Source organism: Stylophora pistillata, chromosome 14 (assembly GCF_964205215.1).
Source record: "Stylophora pistillata chromosome 14, jaStyPist1.2, whole genome shotgun sequence".
In the NCBI taxonomy this organism is placed as follows: domain Eukaryota; kingdom Metazoa; phylum Cnidaria; class Anthozoa; order Scleractinia; family Pocilloporidae; genus Stylophora; species Stylophora pistillata.
This window is the reverse complement of record NC_142532.1, coordinates 8,714,253-8,740,972: the sequence shown is the minus strand read 5'-3', so window position 1 is coordinate 8,740,972 and position 26,720 is coordinate 8,714,253. Positions and strand designations below refer to the sequence as shown.

At 38.8% G+C, this 26,720-nt stretch overlaps 2 protein-coding genes across 4 annotated transcripts; both read right to left on the bottom strand.

Annotated features, from left to right (window-relative positions):
* Window positions 1-2,867: 2,867 nt before the first annotated feature.
* On the bottom strand, window positions 2,868-12,813 carry LOC148716392 (uncharacterized). Of its 3 annotated transcripts, none has more exons than XM_088745873.1 (2): window positions 12,360-12,543; window positions 2,868-4,447 (listed from the first exon to the last, which is right to left on the bottom strand). In XM_088745873.1, the coding sequence occupies exon 2, from the start codon at window positions 4,375-4,377 to the stop codon at window positions 3,475-3,477; it is 903 nt and encodes a 300-aa protein (XP_088601999.1). In that variant the 5' UTR covers window positions 4,378-4,447; window positions 12,360-12,543; the 3' UTR covers window positions 2,868-3,474. The 3 variants fall into 3 exon arrangements, 2 of the variants coding, with proteins under 2 accessions (XP_088601999.1, XP_088602000.1); XM_088745874.1 differs by lacking the exon at window positions 12,360-12,543 and adding an exon at window positions 6,708-7,325; XR_015995600.1 differs by lacking the exon at window positions 2,868-4,447 and adding an exon at window positions 7,734-9,255 and having other exon boundaries at window positions 12,360-12,813.
* A 1,893-nt stretch (window positions 12,814-14,706) lies between these two features.
* LOC148716391 (uncharacterized) lies at window positions 14,707-23,718 on the bottom strand. The gene is made up of 2 exons (XM_088745895.1): window positions 23,602-23,718; window positions 14,707-16,456 (listed from the first exon to the last, which is right to left on the bottom strand). The coding sequence occupies exons 1-2, from the start codon at window positions 23,666-23,668 to the stop codon at window positions 15,993-15,995; spliced, it is 531 nt and encodes a 176-aa protein (XP_088602021.1). The 5' UTR covers window positions 23,669-23,718; the 3' UTR covers window positions 14,707-15,992.
* Window positions 23,719-26,720: the final 3,002 nt, after the last annotated feature.

Genomic DNA, 26,720 nt, shown 5'->3' with positions numbered 1-26,720 from the left:
GTAATCGTTACGGTGGCCAATTTACCACTTCAACTTTGTTGATATATCCAAATTATTTCGTTACTCCCACCGACGCAGCCCAAAACAGTTTCTTTCGAAACTATCAGCCTTTATTCATTTATATTATTAACTACTTTGATATTAAAAACCTCAACTGCATGATTTAAGGTTCCGCTAAAATTTTCAAACGCAGAAGAGGCCAGAAAAAGTTTTTAAACAGCCTTCTCACCTTTCCACTCTCCCTTCCCCCACTGCGAGTTAGTGACATTAACTCGACCTGATAACACGCCAGCACTGCAGGCTTGATGGAAAGTTGAAGTTGATGTTGAGTTGCTACATAAAAGAGTTGGCGACTCCGTTTTCTTACTGCTGTTTTGATGAGTTAATTAATTACTTACACAAAAAATTATGTGCAGTTTTTATCTGGCTTTGTTTAAAATATTTGTGTGATTCATACCAATTTCATCTCTATCGTCAGAGCTCAGGCTGGAAATAAAATTGGTGTAAAAAATTTATCAAACCATCAAACTTACATCGCCTATCGAATAAACGCTCTTACCCAAGACAGTGCCATTTTTATCACACCTTGTCACAGAATATGACTTTCTTGTTTTGAACTCGTCTAAGTAGAAGTGGAGAACAGATAAAACTAAAACCTTGGAGTTTCGTCCTACTATGATGGTCCACGAGAACTCGTAAAGAAAATGAATTGGCCAATCAAAATTCAATATACGAATCTAAAAACCTAAGACTTGCAACTTAATACCTCACGACGGTTTAAGTGTGTCTTTCTGAAATGGGGGTAGCCGCTGGCATTTTTACCACGAGAGCTCAAAGCTGCATTTCCGAGAGCCGTTCGCTCGCGTTCGGCCTTTATCCGATGAGAGTAAGAAGGCTGTTGATGGAAAAACTTGCGACTTTTGGGCGGAGAAGCTATTATTCTTTTTCAAAAGGCTTTAACAATGCGGGCTAATTGCGTGGCATCAAATTAGTATCCTTTAGTTTACAGTTAATTCGCGTTTACCAAAAATATCACTGCGTTTTTCTGCAACTGAACGCCTCGCACTAAAATAACGATTTCACTTTCGGTTTAGTGTTAAGAAGCGTTTCAAAAGCTTTAAAACGAACCCTTAAACGAAACTTTTGGTCGAGGTAAAGCGGAGAAACGGATTTCTGATGAAAATTATAACTCTTTCCCGGTATTTGATTTGCCTTTGAAAACCTGAAAGCGAGATTTCAATTAAAGGCTGTTACAGTATTGGCAAATAATGGATTTTGGATGGAATTTTATTTACTAGAGGCGGCTGGTCAAGTTCCTACGCTTTATTCAATTCATTAGTGCGTCGCCGATGTTAGCTCAGTGTTTAATTTCTTTCACAAATCTTTAAGGGCAGTGTCGTATCGGCTTCAATAACGCTGAAATATTTCAGCGGTTCAGTAGGCTGAAACGCTCAAACTGTCAAGGAAACAAATACAGTCATGAGCAATTTATTTTGCTTACCAAAATTCGTAAACCTTGTGCTGTAGAGCATATGTGACAATATGACTCCCACTGCTAGGTAATTGTGCACCGTTCTCGTGGGACTTATAAAAGACTAAATATCAATAGCAAGCATTTGTTCGTGTGCTTCACTTATCCGCGACAATCTCGAGGCTTTCGAAGTGCTAGTTTGTATCTCTGAAAGTGATTTTTAATTGCTGTGATGGAACTTCCTGTTGGCTCCTCTCAAACGCCAATCAGTTTACTTTTTGTGTATGAGGTTTCTTTAGCAACATTGGAACTTCAGTAAGCTTTCCAATGTAAAAAAGAGAAAGGGATTTTGTTTAGTGGGAACTAACGTTTTATTCAATTTTAACAAGTTGCCGCCGTTTCTCTGATGAACGGTTGGTATAACTTTTCAAACGTGTTGCGGCAAAAGTCAAACGGTTAAGATCTTAGCATTGTTCTTCAGTAGCGAAACCTTTTTATTAGTTTACAGAGGAAAGACGATTAAAAATTTGCATTTTTCAAACCAGACCTGGAGGACTCAATCGCGAACCCAAAACCTTCGATATTTTTTTGCTACGCATTGCGGTTTGACGCTTTGGCTATGGCATCATCATCTTACACTTTTAGCACGATAAAAGTTCCGGCTCTCCACTTTTAACTATAAAGTTAATTTATACGAAACAATAGTGTGTCAAAACATCATTCGAGCATGAAACTGGAAACAAAAGATATATATCACACCTAACATCAAAACGCTTGCGATCGTGCAAGCTAGCTCCTTTTTCTGAAATTGTTCGTGTCGTGAATAATGAATATTCAACTAGAAAAACAATAGAGTGCATATATGAATACTTAATCGACCCACAAAATGTGGGAACACACTCAAACCGTCGTGAAGTTGTAATGAAAGTGAAAGGAAAATCGTAAATCACGAAAGACTGAAAGTACATTCAAACAGCAAAAGAAAAGAGCTATAATACCAATGACTCACGTCGGGTAAGCTGTTTCAAAAAAGTGTTCCGTTAGCTACTGCGATTTGTACAGCGGTATTACTTAATAAACATGACAGGGAGTTGAAAACGCTTCTCTCGAGAATAAATTCTTGGATAGTTTTGAGCTGAGGATGAAGCTTTTGAAGGAAACGAAGATCCGAAACTTAGAAATTCCGCCTAAAAGTGGCTCAGACTTCGCCTTGATTCTTGATTCTTTTACAAAAAAATTTACGTATGGGCTCAGTGGGTCTTGACTTCTTAATAAACAGTGACATTCGCCACACGTGCTCTCATTGTTCGATGACTAAAGTTACTCGGGAGTACGTGGCCGCGATTTTGACGTGACTCGCATCAGATTTAAGAAATATATTCCATAAAAGAAATAGAGGACTTATTTCGTGTTCACAGTCTCATCTCAACTTGTGGGAGGTTGGGAAAGTTTCTGCACTTTTTGAAAGTCCGTGAATTTCTGTTTAGGTTAAGTTTTTGTGCAAATAAACACGATATCGGGGCCATTAGATAATTCATTTTTATTCCAAGGTAAATCTGTTTTGTTTTAATTATATGTTCATATTCCATTAGTGTATTTCTCCTAATTATTTTAAGATTTTAATGGCACACAAAAATTGATGAGACAGCACCGTCGAGAACAAGGCAAATGCAAGTTTCTCGGCTAAGATATTTAAGCATAGTTAATAGAGGGGACTATTAACTATGATTTAAGTTATCAAAAAACAAACTTTATTACATTGAAAAGTTTTCAAACTATTCATCGACGCTTTCCGTTACGAAGGTTAGGAAGTGGTAAGTTGATTCAGGCAATAGAAAAGTTTGGGGCCCTGTAAACTAGCTGGTATAAACTTTCACTAAATCTTGGCATCCGACATCCAGGCATGCATTAATCTACACTCCACTAAGATTAAGGAGTGGTAGATTCATTGTTGTATTAGAAACGTTTGGGGCCTGGCATCCGACATCCCGGGATCCATTAATCTACGCACTCCTAAGGTTACGAAGTTGTAGGTTTATTGAGGCATTGGAAACGTTTTGGGCCCTGTAAACTAGTTGTGATAGACCTTCACTGAATCCTGGCATCCGAGAAGCATAAATTACAGGATTTACAAGCGAGTTAGCAATGAATAAAACCACCACAGCCATATGGACATGAAAAATCGTAAAAATAGTAGAGAAAAAGTAAGATGTTGCTAGGGCTATTATCACTGGTGAAAAACACAGCAACGATACAAGTGAGACAATAAGCGAGGTACCCGTCAGTTTTCTTTCTCTTTTGGACACAGGATGGAACTGAGGAAGACGACTGTATCGTATTCTGACAGCAATGAGAATGTAAGACACACAGATAAAAAACAATGAAATTGCATAAAAGGGAATATACAAGTAATATTCCATTTTCTGTGGTTTGATTATTCCACGTAAAAGAATTTGAGCGGCTTCTCTGAGTGTGGTCGTTAACCAAATGACAATTATTATCATCCGATAAACCCATTTCCTGAGACATCGATGCCTGAGAGGGGAAACTGTTGCGTGAAGCCGTTCTAATGAAATAGCAGCAAGATTTGCAAGGGAAGTAAACGGAAATAGATGTCGAAGTGCATACTTTGCATGATACGACCAAGCAAGCTCCGTGCTGTAGTACCAAAAACCACAGAAGGCCCCAATTTGGCTTTCAATCATCAGTGGTCCAGAGACTGCGCCCGCTAAGAGATCGACTATCGCCAGATGGATGATCAAATATGTACTCCGCCGCTGCAGCTGACGCTTCTTCTTCACAAACACTATAATAGTGATGATGTTAAGGATGACTATGGCTAGGCATTCAATGATGAGGATTAAAAGCCACGGGATGCACACTGAAGCTGAATGGTGAGGCCCCATCTTCTGTGAGCTGCTTTTAGACACAATCACTATGTTAGCTGCTATGAAAACAGCAGAAACCAGTTGAAGTCTAGATAGAATAGAAACCGAATTAACGACTGAAAGCATAATATTGTGTTTCAAAGTGTTGTTTTTCTAATACCACCTTAATTTGAAATGATGACTTGAGTTGATTTTCATACTTAAGTGATGCTCATACGCTGTTCAACCCCCCCCCCCCTTCCCCTCCGCCTACCCCCATTCATACTCAATTTCACGTTTTTCGTCAAATTATAAAACCGCGAATAAAAATGTCCGCGGAATCGAAACACGAAAAATCATATATTATTGTCTGGCTTAGGCTTGTGCCCGATATAAGGCGCGCTCTGATTGGCTAAGAGCGAGATTAGAGCAGTGCATTATGCAGCGGTAATGCCCACGAGATGGCGCTGGAAGGGACTAGGTAAACAAACAAGAATTGAGAGAATAGATTCTAGCCCACAACTGGGGCAAAACGGGTTCTTAATAAGTTCTTAAAATATCTTTTATGCCAGACTTAATTTTCTATACTATAGTGTACAATACACTGTGTACTGAACAGTGTACTTAATTATACAGTTTAGAAGTTTATACCCAGGAGTACATTTTTTTTTAACTTGCTTTAATACGTGACTGGGAGCTATAAATACAGTGGGGAAACTGTATTGTGACATGTTTTATGGAAGTATCAAATGTATAGAAAACATTTATTTTATAGTTACAAACATATTTTGCTGCAACATTGTTTCATTATCCAGAATAACTCTTCATATAAGAACCATGCAGGTTTTGCTGGGTACACAGGTTCTTATGTTTTTGGGTATTAAAATCCAAAATTTCTGCCAAAAAGGTTCTTAATTACTAGGTTCTTACACGCGGGTTTTTACTGTAAATGAACCCCTAAAAATTCGCATTGGAAAGCTGTCATCGACACTTCAACAAAATGTTTCCTAAATCAATTTTGTGAAGATGCCGCTTTTGGCTTACCAGCTGGTAATCTTGGAGGGTACTACCGAAACATTGGGCAGAATGCCTATTGTTATCGCGACATTTGCAGTTTCAAGCTTTGGATTTGTAATGGCCATTTGAGTTCGGTTTTTACCAAAGGCCATCACTCGTTCATATCTGGCTACAGCTTAATTAACACAATTTTTGCTTCATATCAAGCCTACGACAGTTTGCTAAACAGCTAGTGTTTTCTATCCTTTTCAGCTTAGGATTCAATTGACTCATAGCAAAATTACTTTTATCTCAACTGAAGGACAAAATAAGGTCTCTGAATTGGTCTACTGCAAGTTCTTCAAATTAGAAAAGAAAAAAAAACCAACGGAGTAAAGAATACAAATGAGCTATTTTAGGATTACAGTTTCCTTCACGTTTTTTTTATGATAGTGCTACTATTTCTGGACTGGAACTGATCATCAGTACAGTTTTCCAAATGTTTACTTTTAAACACCTGGCGCTGGATGATCGGGAATTCAGTGAGCTCTCAAATTAGCATATTATTCTTTCTGTTGTTCACAAATGAAACTTATGGCATAGTTTTTTTTATACAAGCCAATCAAGGGGTGACAGATAAAATAATCAGTTTTGGTGAGTGTATCGATCCTTTTTTATTTCATTCAAAATTTTAATGTTAGGAGTCGAAATGCATCATAGTTGATTCAATCGGCAGGTGCTGAGAGGAAAAACATCCAACATCATCTTTTAATAGATGCGTATACTAGCGCATTTTGAGTGCCACCATTTTGAGTGAAACATTACAAAATTGAAGATATCTCCTAGATATCAACATATTTATAATTCTTTTTTTTTTACCGACGCTAAATTTTTTCTTTCAATGTACTTTTTTACGAAGAAATGCTTCCGTGAAACACTTGAAGTGCCAAAATTATTGAACTCTAACAATCATTTAGATCTAGATTCGTGCTAATTTCTCAAGCAATAGTTATAGGTAAGCATACAGAGCCAGAGTGCTCAATAAAGTTGTGCCTTACAGCGAAGATTGTACTATCACTATCATGATCTAAAATTTATCGAAACCATTGCTGGATCAGAATTAGAAGATAATTGGTTGGACACTGCAGAATGCCTCTCATGTTATCCGAATAAGTTTTCAAAGAATCTTCGATAAACGGAAAGAGGGAGCACAACAATGGACAAAGAACTCAGAATCTGAATAAAAAGGATGATCATCATCAGCGAAGATTAATTATACACCCACAACATCAACAATTAACAACTGAATCATACAAGGCTAGAGCATGTTTCAGTGTCCGAACGATATCGTAACAAAAAATTTATAATAATACCTTTCTCAAATTGTCCCTTTACCAATAAATCGATTCTTTCCAAGCAAATTGGAGAGTCACTAAACATAAAACTTGGTTCCGCAATGTCAAGAACAAAGAGAATTTGCATAAAGTATGTATTTTACAATCCAGTTACCATTTCCCTTAAATGTTTATCATTTTACTAAGAAGCAAGCCAATAAGGGGACAGGAACATTGTGGACTTTCCACCATCTGGCATAGCATTCGGTTTCAACTAAAAGCTGTTTATTGAAACAGTTTTTACCTTCTTAACAGTTTTTCCTTTGTTCCCTATCTATTCGCTAAAATGCGCAAACTGAGAACTACTGCTAAATTCATTTGCGATAATTGTGCCATAGAGAAACATCTCTTTCGGCGTCGACACAACTCGGACCGGAGCACGGACAGGATCACAAATAGGTAACGGACCAGATCTTGGGTCAGAGTGCGGATCGATCTTTGAATAAAAGAAAAAAAAAGAAAGCGGAACAATACGAAATAAATGTAACACAACGAATATATGCATATGAAATTCATATATCTGAACTGCGGTTACAGAAACGTTTTTGTGCACGATCCTCGCCGTAAAGAGCACTATTTAAGCAATAGTGAAAATCAGACTTGGAAAACAATTCAGGCCTGTACGGGATTCGAACCACTGACCTCTGCGATACTAGTACGGTGCTCTACCAATTGAGCTAACAAGCCAACTGGGAGCAGGTCATCGAGTTAATTCGACATAAACCCGTAAGATGATAAATGAAACACAACGAATATATGAAATTCATATATCTGAACTGCGGTTATAGAAACGTATTTGTACACGATCCTCGCAGTAAAGAGCACTATTTAAGCAATAGTGCAAATCAAACCTGAAAAAATTAATCTTACGGGTTTATGTCGCAGAGGTCAGAGGCTCGAATCCCGTACAGGCCTGAATTGTTTTCCAGGTCTGATTTTCACTATTGCTTAAATAGTGCTCTTTGCTGCGAGGATCGTGAGCAAATACGAAATAAATGTGTTCAATATAAATTTCAACCTCTCGAAATTTACTTTTAAAGACATTTTTTGGTATGACCCATGTCATTACACTGTGTTGTATTCGCCGAGGTTACGTTTAAATTGAATTGATAACGTAATTTTAACGAGTAAACCCCATAAACTGCTCATCAGGGCATGAGTCATGCTCACAAAAGACTTTAAAAAACTATTTTCATAAGTTTGAATTTGTATTTTAATATTTTCACGGAAGAATTAAACATGAAATAGATGTGTAAATGAAAAAATAAACAAATGATAAAAGTTGCAGCACCAATGGGTTGGAGAAAACGTTTTCATGTAAATATAACAAGAGCTCACGATCGCATACAGTTTGCTAGGCGATCGGGGATGATTGCATACAGTTTGCTGGTCGACGCACGCCATCATGACAGAAACGTAACAGTTTCAAAATTCGCTGCAATTTTGAATAATGCTACAAGTGAATAAGTTTTAACAATGGCCATTGTTTAAGTTCAATTTAATTTCAAATTTGATTTAAATTAATTTCAGTTTTAATTTAATTTATTGGGTTTCACTTCTAAAAAATAAAATTAACTAAATAAATAAATAAAAAGAAACACACAACAGTAGCACTTACAATATTATAAAGACCCAAAAAGGAGGGGGGGGGGTGCGAACGGGACGCGAGGTCCCATGCGAGGCACTCCCCTATATTAAAAAGTAAATAAATAAATGAATAAATGAATAAAAAGGACAGTTTTGCAAAGAAAGGAAATACAATAGTTAGCGATGGCAGGGGCAGGTTCTGATCAAGGTCCAGGTACAGGTGTAACCTGCATCAAAAGAGGTCCGAAGTAAGTACATAAGATGAAACATAATAAAATTCTTGAAGGATTCTGGAGTGGAGAAATTTAGAGGCGGCGATATTTTACATATGTAGTTCCAGAGCTTAACAATTCTGTTAAAGTAGGACGACTGATAGGTGCTTGTTTTACATAACGGTGTTTTAAGACTGTAGGAGGAACTGAGTCTGGTACGGCCATGGTAGGCAAAAGATACAAAGTATTTAACATTTAAATCAGTAAGATTGTTCAGACATTTGTAGAAAAAGACCATATCTTTGAGTTCACGGTCAAAGGTTAGTGGCAGTAGGTTTAAGGCTAGAAGCATGTCCTTGTAGGACATTTCCCCAACACGAGTTTGTAGGATCCATCTCGTCGCACTCCTCTGCACTCTTTCAATCTCAGTTTTAAGGGATATTTGCGACGGGGCCCAAACTTGCGTTGCATAGGACAGCTGCGATTTCACAAGTGCCAGATAGAGTGTACGCCTGACTGACAGATCAGTCAGTAGAGGGCATGTGCGTTTCAGAAGCCCAAGGAGTCTGTTGGCCTTGCTGACGATGATGTGAACATGTTGGTCCCAAGAGAGGGTGTTGGGGATAGCACAAAACTTCGACGCGTTATCCATAATACTCCTATAATTTTTGACCATCACAATTGATAGTGTGAACATATCATGAAAAACGGTTACAAGACGGTGAAAACTGAGAAAGAAAACAAACAAGAAGACGAATAAACAAAATGAATACCTAAAACAAGCGTCAATCGAAATCCTACTTACATTTTATGCGAACCACACGATTAAAAGAAGAGTTTACAGCCCGCAATAGCTCGTCGATAAAAACGTGTGAGAAGCTACAGTCCAAAAAAAGAACATGTGACCAAACTCTACCTCGTGTATATGTACCGAAACGTAACGCAACAACAAAAAAAAAACAAGAACAAAGGAAAAACGTCACGGACTAAGTTTAACTAAACATTCCGCCCGCCTTGGGACGATTCGGTTGGACGATCGCTCAAAACTCCTGGTTCAGCTCAAGTTTAGGTCTTCTCAAAATTATTTTCCAATAGGCACAGCTTCTGAATCGGGCGTATGAACACGGAGTCTTACGATTTGACTTTCGCTGTGCGTACCATTCCATCGGGTCCAGGGTAGGTCTCCAAGACCCGTCCAAGACTCCAATGCCCTCTTGGTTCGTTTTCATCAACCAGTAGGACCAGAGAATTTGGTTTTAAATTGAAGAAAGGCTGATAGTTTCGAAAGAAACTGTTTCGCGCTGCATCGGTGGGATTAACGAAATAATTTGGATATATCAATAAAGTTGAAGTGGTAAATTGGCCACCGAAACGATTACAAAAGCTGACGTTTCGAGCGTTAGCCCGTCGTCGGAGCGAAGGTAGTGACAGAACCAGCTCTTGAAACTCTCTTCACGGAAGTCGAACGAGTGCTGAATGGCCGAGCACTTACTGCCAACTCAGATGACCCAAACGACTTGCAGCCGCTCACTCCTACGCATTTTCTGATACAAACAAAGTCCATCTGCCTACCTTTAAGCGCGTTCGAGAAGGCTGATAACTACCGGAGGAATATATTCGCTCCGACGAAGGGCTAACGCTCGACACGTCAGCTTTTGTAGTCGTTACGGTGGCCAATTTACCACTTCAACTTAGTTTTAAATTGGGCAGGGCTTTGCGCCATTTCCCTCGAATTTGCAGGGTTGGCAGGTATTCCCGTAGCCATCGTTTCCAAAACAAGTCCGCCAGGAATTGGACCTGCTTCCATTTCCTCCTGTAGCTATCAGCCTTCTCGAACGCGCTTTAAGGTAGGCAGATGGGCTTTCTTTGTATTAGAAAATGCGTAAGAGTGAGCGGCTGCAAGTCGTTTAGGTCATCTGAGTTGGCAGTAAGTGCTCGGCCATTCAGCACTCGTTCGACTTTCGTGAAGAGAGTTTCAAGAACTGGTTCTGTCACTACTTGAGTCCCGACGATTGCCTTTAGAACGGTCTTGGCACTGCGCACCATCCGCTCCCCGATCCCCGACATGCTAGAAGAGGTAGGGGGCTGAAAGACCCATTTGCAACCTCTCTGTAGCAATTCCCGATCAATCTGTTGCTGGTTCCACGACTTAAGCGCTTCTCTCAGTTCCCTTTCAGCTCCGACGAAATATGAGCCTCGGTCGCATCTTAGTTCAATCACTTCACCGCGACGGTTAATGAATCTTCGTAGACATAGTAGGAAGTCGTCCGTACTCATCGACTGAACTAATTCAAGGTGGACCGCACGAGTTAAATTCAGGGAACAGTTTTAAGGTTCACACATTCAGCGTTAAAAAACCCGCTTTTACTTTTAGTACTTTTACTTACTATCTACGCTACTGAAAGGCTAAAATTTCAATTTATTCACTTTCTTAAATGGACTGCCTCTCGTTTTTTTTATAAAGCCTTAAATGATAAGGAAAACAGAAATAATACTGAAGGTACAAACGATAACGACAACCATGAGGATGAGGATAGCAAATACCTTTGCGATATCATTAACAATGGCTCTGAGGCGCTGTTGGGATGTTTAAAAGGAAGGACACAGTTACTCATTTCCACATGACTTACGTGTAACCGCTGTGCTTTTAGTTTATCAGCAGACTCGTAGTCATGGGACGAGAAGGACCAACAGATGGAGTACCTAGACCGTTGGGACCTCCGCGTTTTTTCCAACCCGAATGACATTATGAGATTTGCATGTGATTAACGTCAAGAAAAGCAAACAAAGTATCTCACAAAGGTTGGTCACAAACACCTTAGGACCCCGGTCTGTTCACCCACGTTAGGAATCCTCTCCCCCCCCCCCCCCCCACCATAAGAATCCCCTTTCTCTCCCTCCCCAACCCACCCGGCTACATCCCTATGTTATTACTAGGGACTTTAGGCAAACCACGACGGCGACGGCAACGAGAACGTGGGAAAACAATCGATCTAATTGGCAGAACGATAGCCCAGCACGTGAGTTTTAAAACTTTGTACATTTCTTAGCCGTCCTTTGCAAAACAAGAACGTGAAATCACCAAAATTTGCGTCGTATGCGTAGCGAAACCGCGGCGGCAAATTATTTTAATTTACATTTGGAACTCAATGCTAATTTTATGCGTTATGTTGAGTTTGAGGTCTGGCACCCTATGAGACGGTAAACACATGCAGCCATTTTCGAAATTCTAACTAAAAGTAGAAACTCATTTTTTAATCGATGTCTTCCGTGGCGTTGCCGTCCTGACTGCTTAAAGTCCCTATTGATAAATAATATCAAGCAGAAAAAAACAGAATCATGACACGAACCAGAATATATTACTTCACTTTCATGTACGCTACAAGATTCAAGCTCTCAAAATTATGGCTGGTGTAGATAGGACTCGAATTCCATGAATGGTCACCTGCAGAAAGAGCATCATCAAGTTTCGCATCATCAAGATGCAATGTATTGGGCAGAATGCCTATTGTTCTTGCGACATTTACTTCCAGAGGCGAAAGAAATCTAGATCTTTCTTTCAAGGCGGAGCTAAGAAACAAGGGCCTCGTAACTTGTTGTTTAATCTATTGCTTCTGATGGCCATTTGCGTTCGATTCTTACCAAACGCCACTACTTTTTTATCTCTCGCTACAACTTAATTAACATAATTTCGCTTCATATCAAGCATACAACAATTTGCTAATCAGCGGGTGATTTCTATCATTTCCCGCTCAGGATCCATTGTCTCAAAAAAAAAAAAAAAGGAACGGAGTAGAGCATACAAATGCGCTATTTTAGGACCACACTTTACCTCGAGGTTTTTATGATAGTGCTATCCCTGGACTGGAATTGATGCTCCTGATCACCAACAGTTTGCGGGCAATTAGGGACTCAGCGTTTGAGAACTGATAAAAGCATTGTGTCACGCGTTGACGCGAGCAGGTTGTTTGTACTCTTATCGATAAGGGCAAATTGGCCAATCAGATTGCGGCATTACTGCCAATTGTAGTAAAAAAAAATTATCTTGATTATGACAGTAGCAGTGAGAAAAACTACATTCATCAAGACGATATGAATAATGATGATTCATAGAGAGATAAGTTTTCATGTAATGTTTATGTTTTCTACCGAGGCGGCTGATCTGCAAATTAGCATATTACTCTTTCTGTTGATCATAAATTAAACTTATGACATCATCATTTTTTTCTACTAGCCAATCAAGTAGTGACAATTAAAAGATAATCAGTTTACTGGTGTAACCGATAGCGGCCAAAATGTACGGTGGCCCATAAGGGACATGCCACAATTTTTGTTATCGTAGATTATCGCTCGATAACTGGAGATTATCGCGCGATAAAAGATTAGTTATCGCGCAATAAATGGAAATTATCGCACGATAAATGGTAAATTATCGTGCGATAACTTATATTATTATCGCGCGATAAGTAATGGTAATTGAACTGAGTGGAGTGCAATTTGGGCTGAAATCATACGTGTGATTTCAAAATCGAACGAGCGCGCAGCGCGAGTTCGATTTGAAATCGCAGGTATGATTTCAGACCGAAATTGCACAACACGAGGCTCAATTACCCCTTTATTACATCCATTTTGAAATCGCCCAAATACAGGACTTGGTCAATTCAAATATTTTGCTGATGCAGTACTGAGCCGGTTTTTTTTTTAAAAAAGCGGAACCGGAAACGCTTTTACATCTTATTTTGTATGCAAAACAGAAAGACTTTGACGTCATGTGTCAAAAACTCAGTCAAGCGTAAAATAATGCGATTTAGAGCAAAAAATGGTGCGATTTGTGAATAAATCGCACCAATTAGAGCCAATAAGATTATAGAAACCACCAGTGATTTCAAAATGGATGTAATGGATGTAAAAATTATTCCACGAGCGCGCGTTGGATTGAGATGATAGATAGCTAACGAGGCTATCGTCTCATATCCAACAAGCGCGAGTGGAATAATTGTTTTATTAAAAACGCCCCCAAGATATTAGACAAATCTTAACAAATCTTAAATTTTTTAGCTCTCTTTTAATTTTAAGCTGACGCGTACGTTTACCATATATGTAGATTATGGTATCGGGCTCATAGACCATAATGACTAAGCCAATAAAACGTCTTGCATCCCATTATCCAATGATCCAGTTTTTAATAATATCTATTGGCGCGCGATAATTTATCATTTATCGCCCAAATACAGGTCTTGGTCAATTCAAATATTTTGCTGATGCAGTACTGAGCCGGTTTTTTTAAAAAAAGAGGAACCGGAAGAGGGTTTGTTGGGTATTCCACTCGCGCTTGTTGGATATGAGACGATAGCCTCGTTAGCTATCTATCATCTCAATCCAACGCGCGCTCGTGGAATAATTTTTACATCCATTACATCCATTTTGAAATCACTGGTTGTCCCTGTAATCTGATTGGCTCTTTTTTGACACAATATATCATTTATCGCGCGATAAATGGCAAACTTGTTAAGTCACGTAATCGGCTGTCACGGACGTTGTTTCTGTGGACGACAATGGCTCCCACAGTTGAGGAGGTATGTTTTGAGGTTTTAAAATAGTTCGTTTTATCCACGTAAAAAGATCACATAGCTCCGTGAATCAGTAGAGTAAGCCTTGATGTTGCGAAATCTTACGAGACTCTTTCAAGGATGAATGTCAGTGTCTGAAAACGAGAGTGGATTATCTAATCTTTCTGATTACATTGCAGGTTTGTAAAGTTCTGGAAGGCAGATGTGTCGATAAGAGCGTTGTTGTCAGGTTTAAAAAACCTTTATTGATAATGAAATTAAACTGCTTTATAAAATTATTGGTTAACCATATCTTCAGTCTAATTTTCATCTGATAAACTGCGATCCGAGCCCGTGGAAATTTTGTATTATTGATTTATATTTTGTGATAACTTTTTGATGATTGCATGACTTATACTGTTGTGTCACACTAAAGCCTTGAAATAAACTTTCATCAGTTTGCTTATCCTCTAGTCTATATTATATGCCCTCTAAATTTCATTGTCCTTGCTCAAATATTCTGCTCAAGTTACGGAGATGAAGGGGGGCGGAATTCGCTTCCCTCCCCGGTCTGAAAAGATCAAGAAAAAGCCCGGGCCGAATGGGGTCAAATTACTACATGTACACGAGTAGTTACACAATGCTCATAGGCTTTAATATCCTCTATTTCGCGCAGAAATGAATACACAGTAACTTTGGTATAACTGGACACGCTTTTCACGGGTTTGATAATTATCTGTCTGGCAGAACTCAGTCTGTCTGTGTCAGTGGAACCACCCCTGAGCCCATGGATTTGAACTCTGGTGTACCGCAAGGATCCGTTTAAGGACCCTTGTTATTCCTTATCTTTATCAACGATCTTCCAAACTGTGTCAAGCAAAGCAAGGTTGTTTTATATGCGAATGACACAGCACTGTTCTTCGCCAGCAAGGATCGAACGTGTCCTTCAAGAAGAGCTTAGGTCCTTGAGCAATTGGCTCCGTGATAATGGTCTGATAGTTAACTGCTCCAAGACAAATGTCATGGTGTTTGGCACAGTCAGCGTCTGGCTAAAGCCAGTAGGCCTGTCCTAAAAATTTCAGGATCATTTCTTCCGGTAAAAGATTTTTCTAAATACTTAGGAGTCATTTTTGATTTGAATTCAGTTTGAACTGGCATGGACATATTGATACTATAGCTTCAAAAGTTTCTCGTAGACTTGGACTCTTGAGTAGAATTAGAAAATATATTAGCATTGATGTTTGTAAGCAACTGCATAATTCAATCGTTCAACCATTATACGAGTATTGCGATATTGTATGGTCCAATTCAGATAAAACATCTTTGGATAGGCTGTTAAGATTACAAAAACGAGGTGCTCGTATTATCCTTAAGCGTAAGATTGGAGAAGTAAGCTCTGAACAGCTCTTTAAGGAGTTAGGTTGATTACCACTAACTGAGAGATACCATGGACTTTCCACAAATGTCTTCAAGTTTTCCGCGGCATAAATGGTTTCTGTCCATCGTACTCATTGAATTTGTTTTCTCGTAATTTCGATATACGTAATTATAATACTGAGGGACGTAGTAATATCCATTTGAATAGGATTTCATCTAAATCAGGAAGTAGATCATACACCATCAATCAGATCTGTTTCATCTAGGTCAACTTCTGTCCGGTAATCCGTTGCATTTGTCCATGCAGGAACATAATGCATAATGCAGTACATCTGCTCGGCCAGAAGGGGATTCTACATTATGCAAAGGTCTTATCCTGTGCTGATTCCAGCGTATGGCAACTTTGTTGAGTTCTCCTTGATTCAAAGGCATGAAATAGAATCTTAAGCATTCGAAGTGAATTGGGTCATGATCGCAAAAGATACCCTCATCTCTCATGTCTTTAAAAATTTCGATCCACCAGCTGGCATTACTTTACTTCAGAAAGGACCACCAAGCCACTGTCCTCTGGTTGCTGACTGACATTCCACGTACACTAACCTTTTATCACCTGAAAATGCATCTTTGCACCCTGACCTCAAAAACCGTTCTATTCCCGCGACATATACATTTTTTGTTCCCGCATCTGCACGCACCATCCTCGGTACTCCACCAATTTGACGAAAATATTCTGTAAAATAGTTAGCAATGAGTTTTGGGTTGTTGTTTGTACGACCAACTTCTAACCAAAGAATACGTCGGCCGTAACCATCGATAGCCCCATGAATGCAAAACCCAAATGGTTTGAGCGTGTCGTAACCATCTATATGCCAAATGTAGCTGGGTCCTTTACCACGGTATTCTCTCCTTCGTAATCGCTTTGATGATCGTGACTGTACGCCAGCAGGATCCAATTCTTTAATTATAACTCGTATGATCTCCTTCTCCAAGACTGTTAAAGAACCTGTAAACCCAAGAATACATGTTTTTCTTATTCCCTGTAAAAGTGTCATAGAAAACGAATCTGCAATTGATTTTGCCCAATTCGACTTACTTAAAGAGAAAATCGGCATTTTATACTGAAATTCCACTTCTGGTGAAAACAACAGAGAGAGGTCGTGACGTAAGCGGTGGAACTAAACTTGCGCAACACGGACTTCACAGTAGCATTGGTATGGCAGCTCGTTTACGTAGCAGTAGTTCGGACGATGTTTTGTCAAAGGGAAGCGACTCGAATGCCTTAAACTTATATGACAACGATGTGGATAATTCAGAACCTTTAGGAGAGTCTGGGCCACGTCCTTATCAACATGAGCCGCGTAGAGTTCACCGAAACGATTCGCCCGAAGACAGCACAGAACCGGTTGACAGCGATGCCGATCGTCTCGGAAACACCGTCTGGTATTTAATTCATTGTGTAATTTATGTATCTGTGACATGAAAACTTAATAAAGCAAGTTTCTAATCTAAAAGAATGTAACAGAAGTTTTTTAACTTGAGCGTCCGTGGGTGTGTTATATAAAATTGTCAATGGTGCGAGTGTGGAACTTGTCAGGCAATGCCGACAACACATGAAAGTCTTTGTTGTGCGGATATCGGGCAAGTGTGGCAAAAGGTGGAGGAACAAAGGCCTGAAACCCAAATGACTTGTATTACTGAGTATCCAGGTTTTCAGTCAACCTGCCTCGATGTCTGGGTGCTGGAGAGGGCCTATTACGCGTACAGGCAGCAATACGGTACAGATAATCACTCCCAAAACGAGTAAGCGAAATGTTTTATTTTAATCTGTTTTTGAGATCGATTTGCTGGAGTTGTTTGTGCTATTGATTAAATAACATAGTGCTAGAGCTAGTTATTTTTCTCTCTCCTGGGAGGAAATTTCGCTACATTGCCTACAGACAGCTGGCTCGCTGGGGTTATCTCGGCAAGAATGTCAGGGTCGCTCTGCCATGTAGTGCGGTAAATAAAATCCGAAGCACTTTTCCAGCTGATTTTTTAACTTCTTACACTGGATTAAAATCGCCAAACCTTTGACAGAAACAATGGTACATGTAAATGCAGATCATAATTATTCATGTCCTACAACACCAGCGGTTTTGCCTGTTCGAAAGGAAATATTTATATATATAGTGCTTTCCTTCATCTCCGAAGTATTATTATTGATAAACAAGTTGTAATGTAAAGATTTGCGAGTGTGGCCTGTATCTATATATGTATATATATAATTATCGAACCTTTTTGTGTTTGCTTCGATTGGAAATATAGAGAGATAGTTTCGCAAGCTGAACTCTGGATCTTTTAATTTCTATTCAAAGTAAAAAAATTTTTTCTAATGACCTTTGATTAAAACTTCACCGCTGTGTAAACCGTGAACCAAATTCTCCAACTGGCACTTCTTTGCAGGGTTTCTCAAAGAAAGCAGCAAGCGGGGCTGGCAAAGATTCTCTTCGAAGATTTCTTTTGACAGATTTTTGTCTCACCCACACTCGCGGTAGATGTTCGTGGAATATTTAACCAACTAAATTCCAGATCGCATTGTATACCGAAATCAACGAATTCTTTCTTGATACGTGTTTCGGTTTCCGGCAAAGGTTCAAACAGATCAGTGTCTTTTTTGGGCTCATCACTGGCTCCCGAACAACTGGCTTCCCCATAATCTTTTAACAGGTGAGAAAGAAAGGTGTTTTAAGAGAACCAAAAATCTGGAGGTTTCCGCGTAAATCAGTTCGGTACTCACCCTGTTAACTTCCAACTTTTGAAGAGCTCTACTTCTGCTCGGTCGTTTCTCAGCACGGTCGGTCACCTCTGGATTTGCGCTGTCTGCTGAATGCAAAGGTCGCTTTTTTACCTCGGAAGAATTTTTTTCTAGTAGGGCTTGAATCGTCGGCACAGCAACAGGAAGAAGTAGCTTTTGCTAGCTTCTTAAGACCCATTTCGACCATATAGCTTTTCTCATAGCAATCGGGGGACAAATGACTGCTACAGACAACAGAATGTTCGGACGGCTCGTCAAAATCGGCTCTTTTAACTTGAACAAATTTAACCCATTGTCGCTTCAAATTTGCTTCTTTTGGAAATTTATGCATTGTATGCCCGGTTTTGTTTGAATTACTACAAAACTGGACGACACAATGCTTTACCATTACGAAAAATTTTAATATAATCAACCAAATTATAAGTAAAAAAATCGTGACTAGACCGGCAAACAGGGGCTGCGAAGGAGACTTGCACATATCTCACGCGATCGTAAAAGAAATTGACCTCAGTACAGGAAGGTTCCACCCGTGACGTCACAGGAAAGATGGCGCAATTCAAGATGGCGAATGTTTTGAATTTGGAAGACCTTTTTCAAGGTGAGAATGGACTTTTGAGAAAAAACGAATTGCACATTTGAAGTACTTGATATATTTGCTAAACAGCTACGTGAAAAGAAAATGTACGATTTTTGGGTTTACAGGCCCTTTAAGGTGGCTGGTGCCAGTTTTCATCTTTTTGCTGGTTTGTAACTTTGAAGGAATACAACAAAAAGATTGACCAAGGCCAATTGAACAATTTTACAGGGTTGAATTATATAATCATTGGCTATCCAAAAATAGGTGTCATTTCGTCACCAGCAGTTTCCATGGCAACGCTTTCAAAGGATCATTCAGACGTATTTTTTAGCTTATGACTCAAATAATTTAAAAACTAACTCGGTGACCCCGTGATTTTTCTTAGTGATTGCTTTCGGCAATCGAAGGGGAAAATGCGCAAAGATTTTAAAAAATTCTATGGAGCGGAATTTTAGAAAATCTAGAAAAAGGCACTTTTCACGCATCGCAAATGTCCTTCCGTACAATTTTCTAGTTTTTTTTTCTGACGATTCCTTTCAACACTATTATCATATTGGAACAATAAAAAGAAGGGGTCACCGGACTTGCTTTCATGCAATAGCTTTCGTGAGTTTAGCAATTCCCACGCGCGTTTTCGCGCATTTGGATTCGATAATATTGACATTTGCTCATGATCTGTTATAGGTACCGCTGACTATCGGGTGTGTTCGCGCGAGCACCTACCATCTGATGTTTACAGACGTTTACTGCTTAGAAAATCATTGAATAGCCGTCAAAGACAGCCTCCCAGGCTCATCTTAAAAATCCTACACACGACTTCTGGCTATATTATATTATTTTCCTTGAAGTTTCACAGTCTTCTTCCACTTCAGGTAGATTATCCTTCACTTGAGTTCTGCTTTTTCGCCGTCGCAAGATTTCATATCGGTTGAATATTTCTTTTAGGTGTGAAGTGAAGCAACCTTTATTTCTCCGAAAATCGTCTTCTTTATCTTCGTTTCTATCTCCTGCATTCACAGTGGCCGCTCAACACATCAAATACACGCTCTTAGGTAAACTTCTTACAAAAGTAGAAAAAAAAATCCTCGCGCCGCCATCTTTGTTTTAAATTTTCGTTTTTTAATCTCGTACTTCTTTCGCACGTTTCTCTCGCGCGTGACGCAAGAGTCATCTGTTCCCCGCGCGAAGAAACTAGTACGAGCCACCATAAGGGCCGACCATTTAACTTTTGAGGGAGGGGGTGGGTGATTTCTGGTCATCAAGAAATATGTTTTCTAGCAATCTGCTGGGTAGGATATTTTTTCTGTTCTAAATGCTCTTTTTTTCCTTTTTTTTCGGGCTGCATGCAATTTTTTCTTCCAACAAGCGCTTGCAGGAAATTTTTTTTAAAAATCACCCACCCCCCGTCAAGAGTTAAATAGTCAGCCTCTTAAGGTGGCTCGTACCGGTTTTCATATTTTTGATGGTTTGTAACTTTGAAAGTATACAACAGAAAGACTGACCAAGGCCAATTGAACACTTTTACAGGGTTGAATTACATAATCATTGGTTATCCAAAAATAAGTGTCATTTCGTCACGAACAGTTTCCATGGCAACGCTTTCATAGGCTTATTCAGACGCATTTTTTAGCTTGTGGCTTAAATAATTCGAAAACTAACCCGGTGATCCCCTGATTTTTTTCAGTGATTGCTTTTGGCACTTGAAAAGGAAAATGCACAAAGATTTTTAAAAATTTCTACGGAGCGGAATTTCAGAAAATCTACAAAAAGGGAAATTTTTACACCTCGCAAATTTCCTCCCGTAGAATTTTCTTGTTTTTTTCTGATGATTCCTTTCGACGTTATTATCATATTGGAACAATAAAAAGAAGGAGTCACCGGACTTGTTTTTATGCAATAGCTTTCGTGAGTTTAGCAATTTCCACGCGCGTTCTCGCGCATTGAAAAATCTGAAATCTCTTAGATCGACATTTGCTCATGATCTGTTTTAGCTACCGCTGACAATTGCGTGTGCTCGCGCGAGCACCTACGATCTGATGTTTACAGACGTTTACTGCTAAGAAAATCATTTAACAGCCGTCAAAGACAGCCTCCCGAGCTCATCTAAAAAATCCTACACATGACTTCTGGCTATATCATATTATTTTCCTTGAAGTTTCAAAGTCTTCTTCCACTTCAGGTAGATTATCCTTCACTTAAGTTCTTCTTTTTTAGCCGTCGCAAGATTTCATGTCGGTTGAATATTTCTTTAAATGTGAAGTAAAGCAACCTTTACCTCTCCGAAAATCGTCTTCGTTATCTTAGTTTCTATCTCCTGCATTCACAGCGGCCGCTCAACATATCAAATAGAAGCTCTTAGGTAAACTTCTCACAATAGTAGAAAAAATTCCACGCGCCTCCATCTTTGTTTTGAATTTTCATCTTTTGATCTCGCGCTTCTTTCGCACGTTTCTCACGCGCGCGTCACGCAAGAGTGACCTGTTCCCCGCGCGAGGAAACTGGTACGAGCCACCTTAAGAAGACGTGAACGAACTTATGCGCGCGCGACTCGCACGCGCGTGCTTTGGGATTACGTAGGTTAATAACATCGTAAGCAAATCACGCGGACCTTTCTATTTTTGACGTGTGCCATTTTATCGAGTGGCGGTTTATTTAACGGTCGTTGTCGTTTACCGTGAGTTAACAGTTTTCCGTGTTAGAATAAACGTGTTTGTTTTGAGTTTCCGTTTCGCTCTCGAACAAAGACCGTAGTCAATTCTTATTCGCTGGTGCTTTGGATGATAACCATTTTTTGCTCTAAATTGCATCATTTTACGCTTGACTGAGTTTTTGACACATGACGTTAGTCTTTCTGTTTTGCATACAAAATAAGATGTAAAAGCGTTTCCGGTTCTGCTTTTTATTTAAAAACCGGCTCAGTACTTGTAGTAAACTAGGACAGCGGTTGTTTATGTAAAAGTATACATCCGGGAAAGTGTGAGCGCGGGAAGATTATTAAAAGAAACGTGTACTGGTTTTGCTGTTGTTGTTCGCCTTCGTGGCTGCCTTTTGTGGCATACTTCTTCATTTTTAGACACTACAGTACTGCATCAGCAAAATATTTGAATTGACCAAGTCCTGTATTTGGGATATTTCAAAGTGATGTAATAAAGTGGCAATTGAACCTCGTGTCGTGCAATTTTGGTCTGAAATCATACTCATGATTTCAAATCGAACTCGCGCTGCGCGCTCTTTCGATTTTGAAATCACGCGTATGATTTTAGCCCTAATAATATACATGAAAACATTCCTCGATTCTGGTTGGTTAAGATGAATGCAGTTTTCAGTTAATTCACTGCAGAAGACGGTTAATTCAGTGCAAAGAAAGAAACAAACCATAAATTCAGATTGGTCAGAATGATGGGTCAATGTCAATGTCAAGGTCAATGTCAAAGTCAATGTCACTTGCAGGGTTTGAATAAATTACTTTTGCACCTGATGCGCGCGCTTTTCTTCTGCGTTGCTATGAGTAGCTACCTCGTATTTTTTCATGTCTATTATTAATAGATAATCACATGATTTTCTCGTGCAATTTGGAATAAATAAGCACTTGTAAATTTTTCCAAAGACCACAAATTGCACTCGCCCTACGGGCTTATTCAATTTTGTTAGTCTGAAAAAATTTACTCATGCTTATTTATTCCAAATTACACTCGGAATCATATGATTACCTATACAACTTGCACTCCACTCAGTTCAAGACATTATTTATTGCGCGATAATTTTTCATTTATCGCGCGGTAATTTTAATTTATCGCGCGATATTTTGATTTTATCACGCCACAAAAAAAAAAAAAAAAAAAAAGAATGTGTCATGTCCCCTATGGGCCACCGTAAAAATGTGATTCCTTTAAAAACACTTTAAATTTGAGCATTTCGGTTAGTTTAATTTTTCGTTTTTCTTTGTTCCGTCTTTTTTTATCTCTTTTGTTTTTTGTTTTCTTTTTTATTTCGCTTTGTTTCTTTTTTTAATTTTTTGCTTGATTTATTTTTCTTTTTGTGAGTTAATCGATTCCCTTTCTGTTTTTTATTCAAAATTTTTAGAAGTAGTAAAGAATCGAAAAGCGTTGAAAATGAAATGCATCATAGTTAATTCAATCGGCAGGTGTTGAGAGGAAAAACATCCAACATGGTCATTTTAATAGATACGTGTACTAGCGCACTTTAAATGTCAGTCTCTTGACAAAAAAGGAACCACCACAAAATTGCAAGATATCTCCTAAATAACTACATATTTTTAATCTTTTCTCTATTTTTACCGGCGCTACTTTTTTTTTTTTTCAATAAATTTTTTACGAGGAAATGCTTCCGTGAAACATTTGAACGGGCCAAAATGATTTAGCTCTGACGATCACTTAGACCTAGATTAATGCTAATTCATGAAGCATCAATTACAAATAGGGCATACAGAGCCAAAGTACTTGATAAAGTTTTGCCATGCAGCGAAGATTATACTATCGCTATCATCATCTAAAGTTCAAGATCGTAGCCAGACCTAGACCGAATTCCTCTCATGTTATTAGAAGAATTTTTAAAAGAATCATCAATAAACGAAAAGACGGAGCACAACAATGGAACAGAAAAACTCTCAATAGAAATAAAATAGATGATGATCACCAGCAAAGATTAATTATACACAGCACATCATCAACAATTTAACAACAGTTTAACATACAGAGATGAAGCGTGTTTCAGTGATACGAACTAAACCAGAACAAGAAAAAGAAAATGATGATACCTTTCTCAATTTGTCCCTCTGCCAATAAATCGATCTTTAAGAAGCAAATTGGGGAGTCGCGAAACATAAAACTTCGTTCCTTGATGACAAGAAAGAAGATGACGAGTATTTTGCATAAAAAAATATATTTCGTCTTCCAATTACCATTTCCCATTAAATTTCTCAGTTAATTTACTTCGAAGCAAGCCAATAAGAAGAAAAGAACATCATGGGCTTGCAACCATCTGGTTTAGCATCAATTGAGTCTCAACTAAAAGCAGTCTATTGAAACAGTTTTTCCCTTCTAAACAGTTTTTAGTTAATTGAAAATTAATTTCAACTTGCTGTTATAGCTTATTGTTAACCTACTTTGTGTTTTGATCATTATCTTTGGTTGACACCGCTTTATCTTAAGATATCCTTGTTCCTTATTTCCTCATTTAAAATGCGCAAACTGAAGTAATATATCCATAGAGAAAACATTTGTTTCGACGTCGACACAACTCGGACCGTATCACGAACAGGATCACGAATGGATCACGGACTAGATCTTAGGTCAGAGTTTGGATCGAATCCTTGAATAGCTTTTTAAAGACACGGTTAGGCATGAGACTCATGCCATTGTCAATTTATTCCGTTGTATCAAACGGACGTAAAGGCAGCAGAGTGACAATAACTCTCAATAAAGAAAAGACAACTTTAAATTTCAATTTACAAGACATGTTTCGACATTCTCATGTCTATAGTTGCAAATGAGCTTTTAAGAGAGGACGACGGCGACGCTTAAAAAATAAACTTTTATTTTACCTACGAGTCCCGCGATACTCTAAAGTCATTTAGTTTGTTTCTCACAGTCAAAACTACATCGAAACTGAAATTGGAACACAGTATTAAATAAGAAAAATAAATTTAAAAATCAGCGGTCGACGTTCACGTTCTCCAGACAACGCAAAGTTTGGTCATTTCATGCTGCTGTTTTGCAGAGAGCGCAAAGAAATCTACAAAGATTTATAACGCTCGTGCCAGCCATTGTTCTGCTGATTAAACCATTTGTTTGGTGACGTTTCCGTTGCCGTTGCGGTCGTAGTTTTCTTAAGCAACCTTAAGCAACTACGACGGCGACGGGAACGTGGAAAAACAAGAGATCTAATTGGCAGAACAATAGCTTAGCACTTGCGTTTTGAAACTTAGTACATTTCTTAGCCGTCCTATGCAAAACAACAACGTGAAATCGCCAAAATTTGCGTCGTCTACGAACCGAAACCGCGACGGCAAATTGTTTTAATTTCCACTGGGAACTCAACGCTACTTTTATACGTCATGCCTAAGTTGAGCTGTGGCGCCATATGAGACAGTATGCTCCAGCGGCCATGTTTGAAACTAAGCCATGTTTCTAACTAAGAGTAGAAATTCATTTTTTAATCGGAGTCTTCCTTGGCGTTGCCGTCCTGACTGGTTAAGGTCCCTATTAGCTTTTTAAAGACACGGTTAGGCATGACTCATGCCATCGTCAATTCATTCTGTTGTATCCGTTGAAGTTACATTAACATTTGAATTGATAAACGTAATTTTAATGTAACGTGTAAAAACAAAGTGAACGGGTACAACACCATAAGCTGCTCATGATGGCATGAGTCATGCTAACACAAGACTTTAAAAAAACTATTAACATCAGTTTGAATTTTATTTGGATACATAAGATAGCGTAAGAGTTGCTCGGGGCGCAGCCGAGAGCAACTCTAGCTTCTTCTAGCTTCTTTAAAAATATGCTATGATTTTAAAGTGGCTTCGTCGCAGTATTTTGGAAGACTTTGGTTCTTTTCTGTAATTAAAAGTATTTTTACTTCAGCTTTAAAATATATCAAATTGATTATCTTTAGAAATTTGAAAAGTTCGTTGCTTTGTTTGTTTGTTTGTTTGTTTAATTTTTTATTTTCTTTAGATTAATTGCTAAAACGAAATTCCTGTCACTCGTCCACAACTTTTCTCATTTCCAATCTTTTTTTCGCTTTTTGTTTCCCTCTGCCTCAAGGTCCCTATCTTGCACGCTCGAAGGCTTACAGCAGATATATTCATCCGAATTGAAAGCACCTTGTCTTTTGAATCAAGGCCAGGCGTACATTCCCAAGAGCATACATCTGAGCCGTCAGGTCGCATCTGTGAAAGGAAGGGTAAAACAAGAAGGAATGAGAGAGGGAACCTATCTCTGTAAACAAACAGATAGTCAAAAAGATTTTTTCCGCTGATAGCACTGAAGTAGTTATGACTGTAGATAGATGAGTCTCTTCAGGGAAAGGAAATCACGGAAGTCTGTCCGTGTGGTATTTACACACGAGTTCGTAGTGTCGGAAAACGAACGAGAAAGCGCAGCGAAAGGGTAATATTTCGGGTGCAGGCCGACGAGTGCGTAATTACTAAACGGAAAGACTTGCCATGGTGTATCATGTTTATTAGTTACATACGGAAATTCGATTCTCGTTAAATGGAAATTTATTTTTAAACAGATTCAAGTCAAACTCTGTTAAAATCGATCGTGAAAGATGTAAACCATGAAAATTGCCTTCCTAGTGGAATGATGGCGAATGAAAAATATTAGAATATCTGTCAGTACTTGAAACAGAGGACACGAAGCATCTTAAGCTTGTGGGTTCATAATCTTTTCTATCTCTTCCTCGAACGGAGCGAATAAACTCCTCAAGATAAATTTTGTAATTTCCTCGTGCTTTTCGTCACAAAAATTCTCGGAATGGTTTTCAAATCTCGCCTGTTTTTTTTTTTTTTTTAATTAATCGTTATTTCTTTTGTGTTTTTTGTTCTGCTTGCTTTCCATTCCACATAATCCTCCTCAGAAGTTCCTCAGTCATCTTTTGTTAATAAATGGACTTGATGAACAGTCCTGAGAGCAGCCGGTTTTAAATCTTTTCCAAATGGATTGATAAGCGAAAGGCTGCATGTGGAAATGATTCACACGCGAAAAAAAAACTCACGATACACGGCTCCTGAATGGACGTATCGTTTTCCTCACACCTGAAAAAAAAAGCGATAAGCGATCGTTGATTGGGTCTCAGCTTCTTCGAGCAACGGCTTGCGAGTGAAACTTCATTTCGCGCCTTTATTCGTGTAAGTCTAAGTATGTATAT

Coding starts and splice junctions, on each gene's coding strand:
- LOC148716391 (XM_088745895.1), bottom strand. CDS start 23,668: ATGTTTCGCGACTCCCCAATTTGCTTCTTAAAGATCGATTTATTGGCA. Junction 16,457..23,601: donor AGAGGGACAAATTGAGAAAG/GTATCATCATTT, acceptor TTGGGTTTACAG/GTTCTTTAACAGTCTTGGAG.
- LOC148716392 (XM_088745873.1), bottom strand. CDS start 4,377: ATGGGGCCTCACCATTCAGCTTCAGTGTGCATCCCGTGGCTTTTAATC.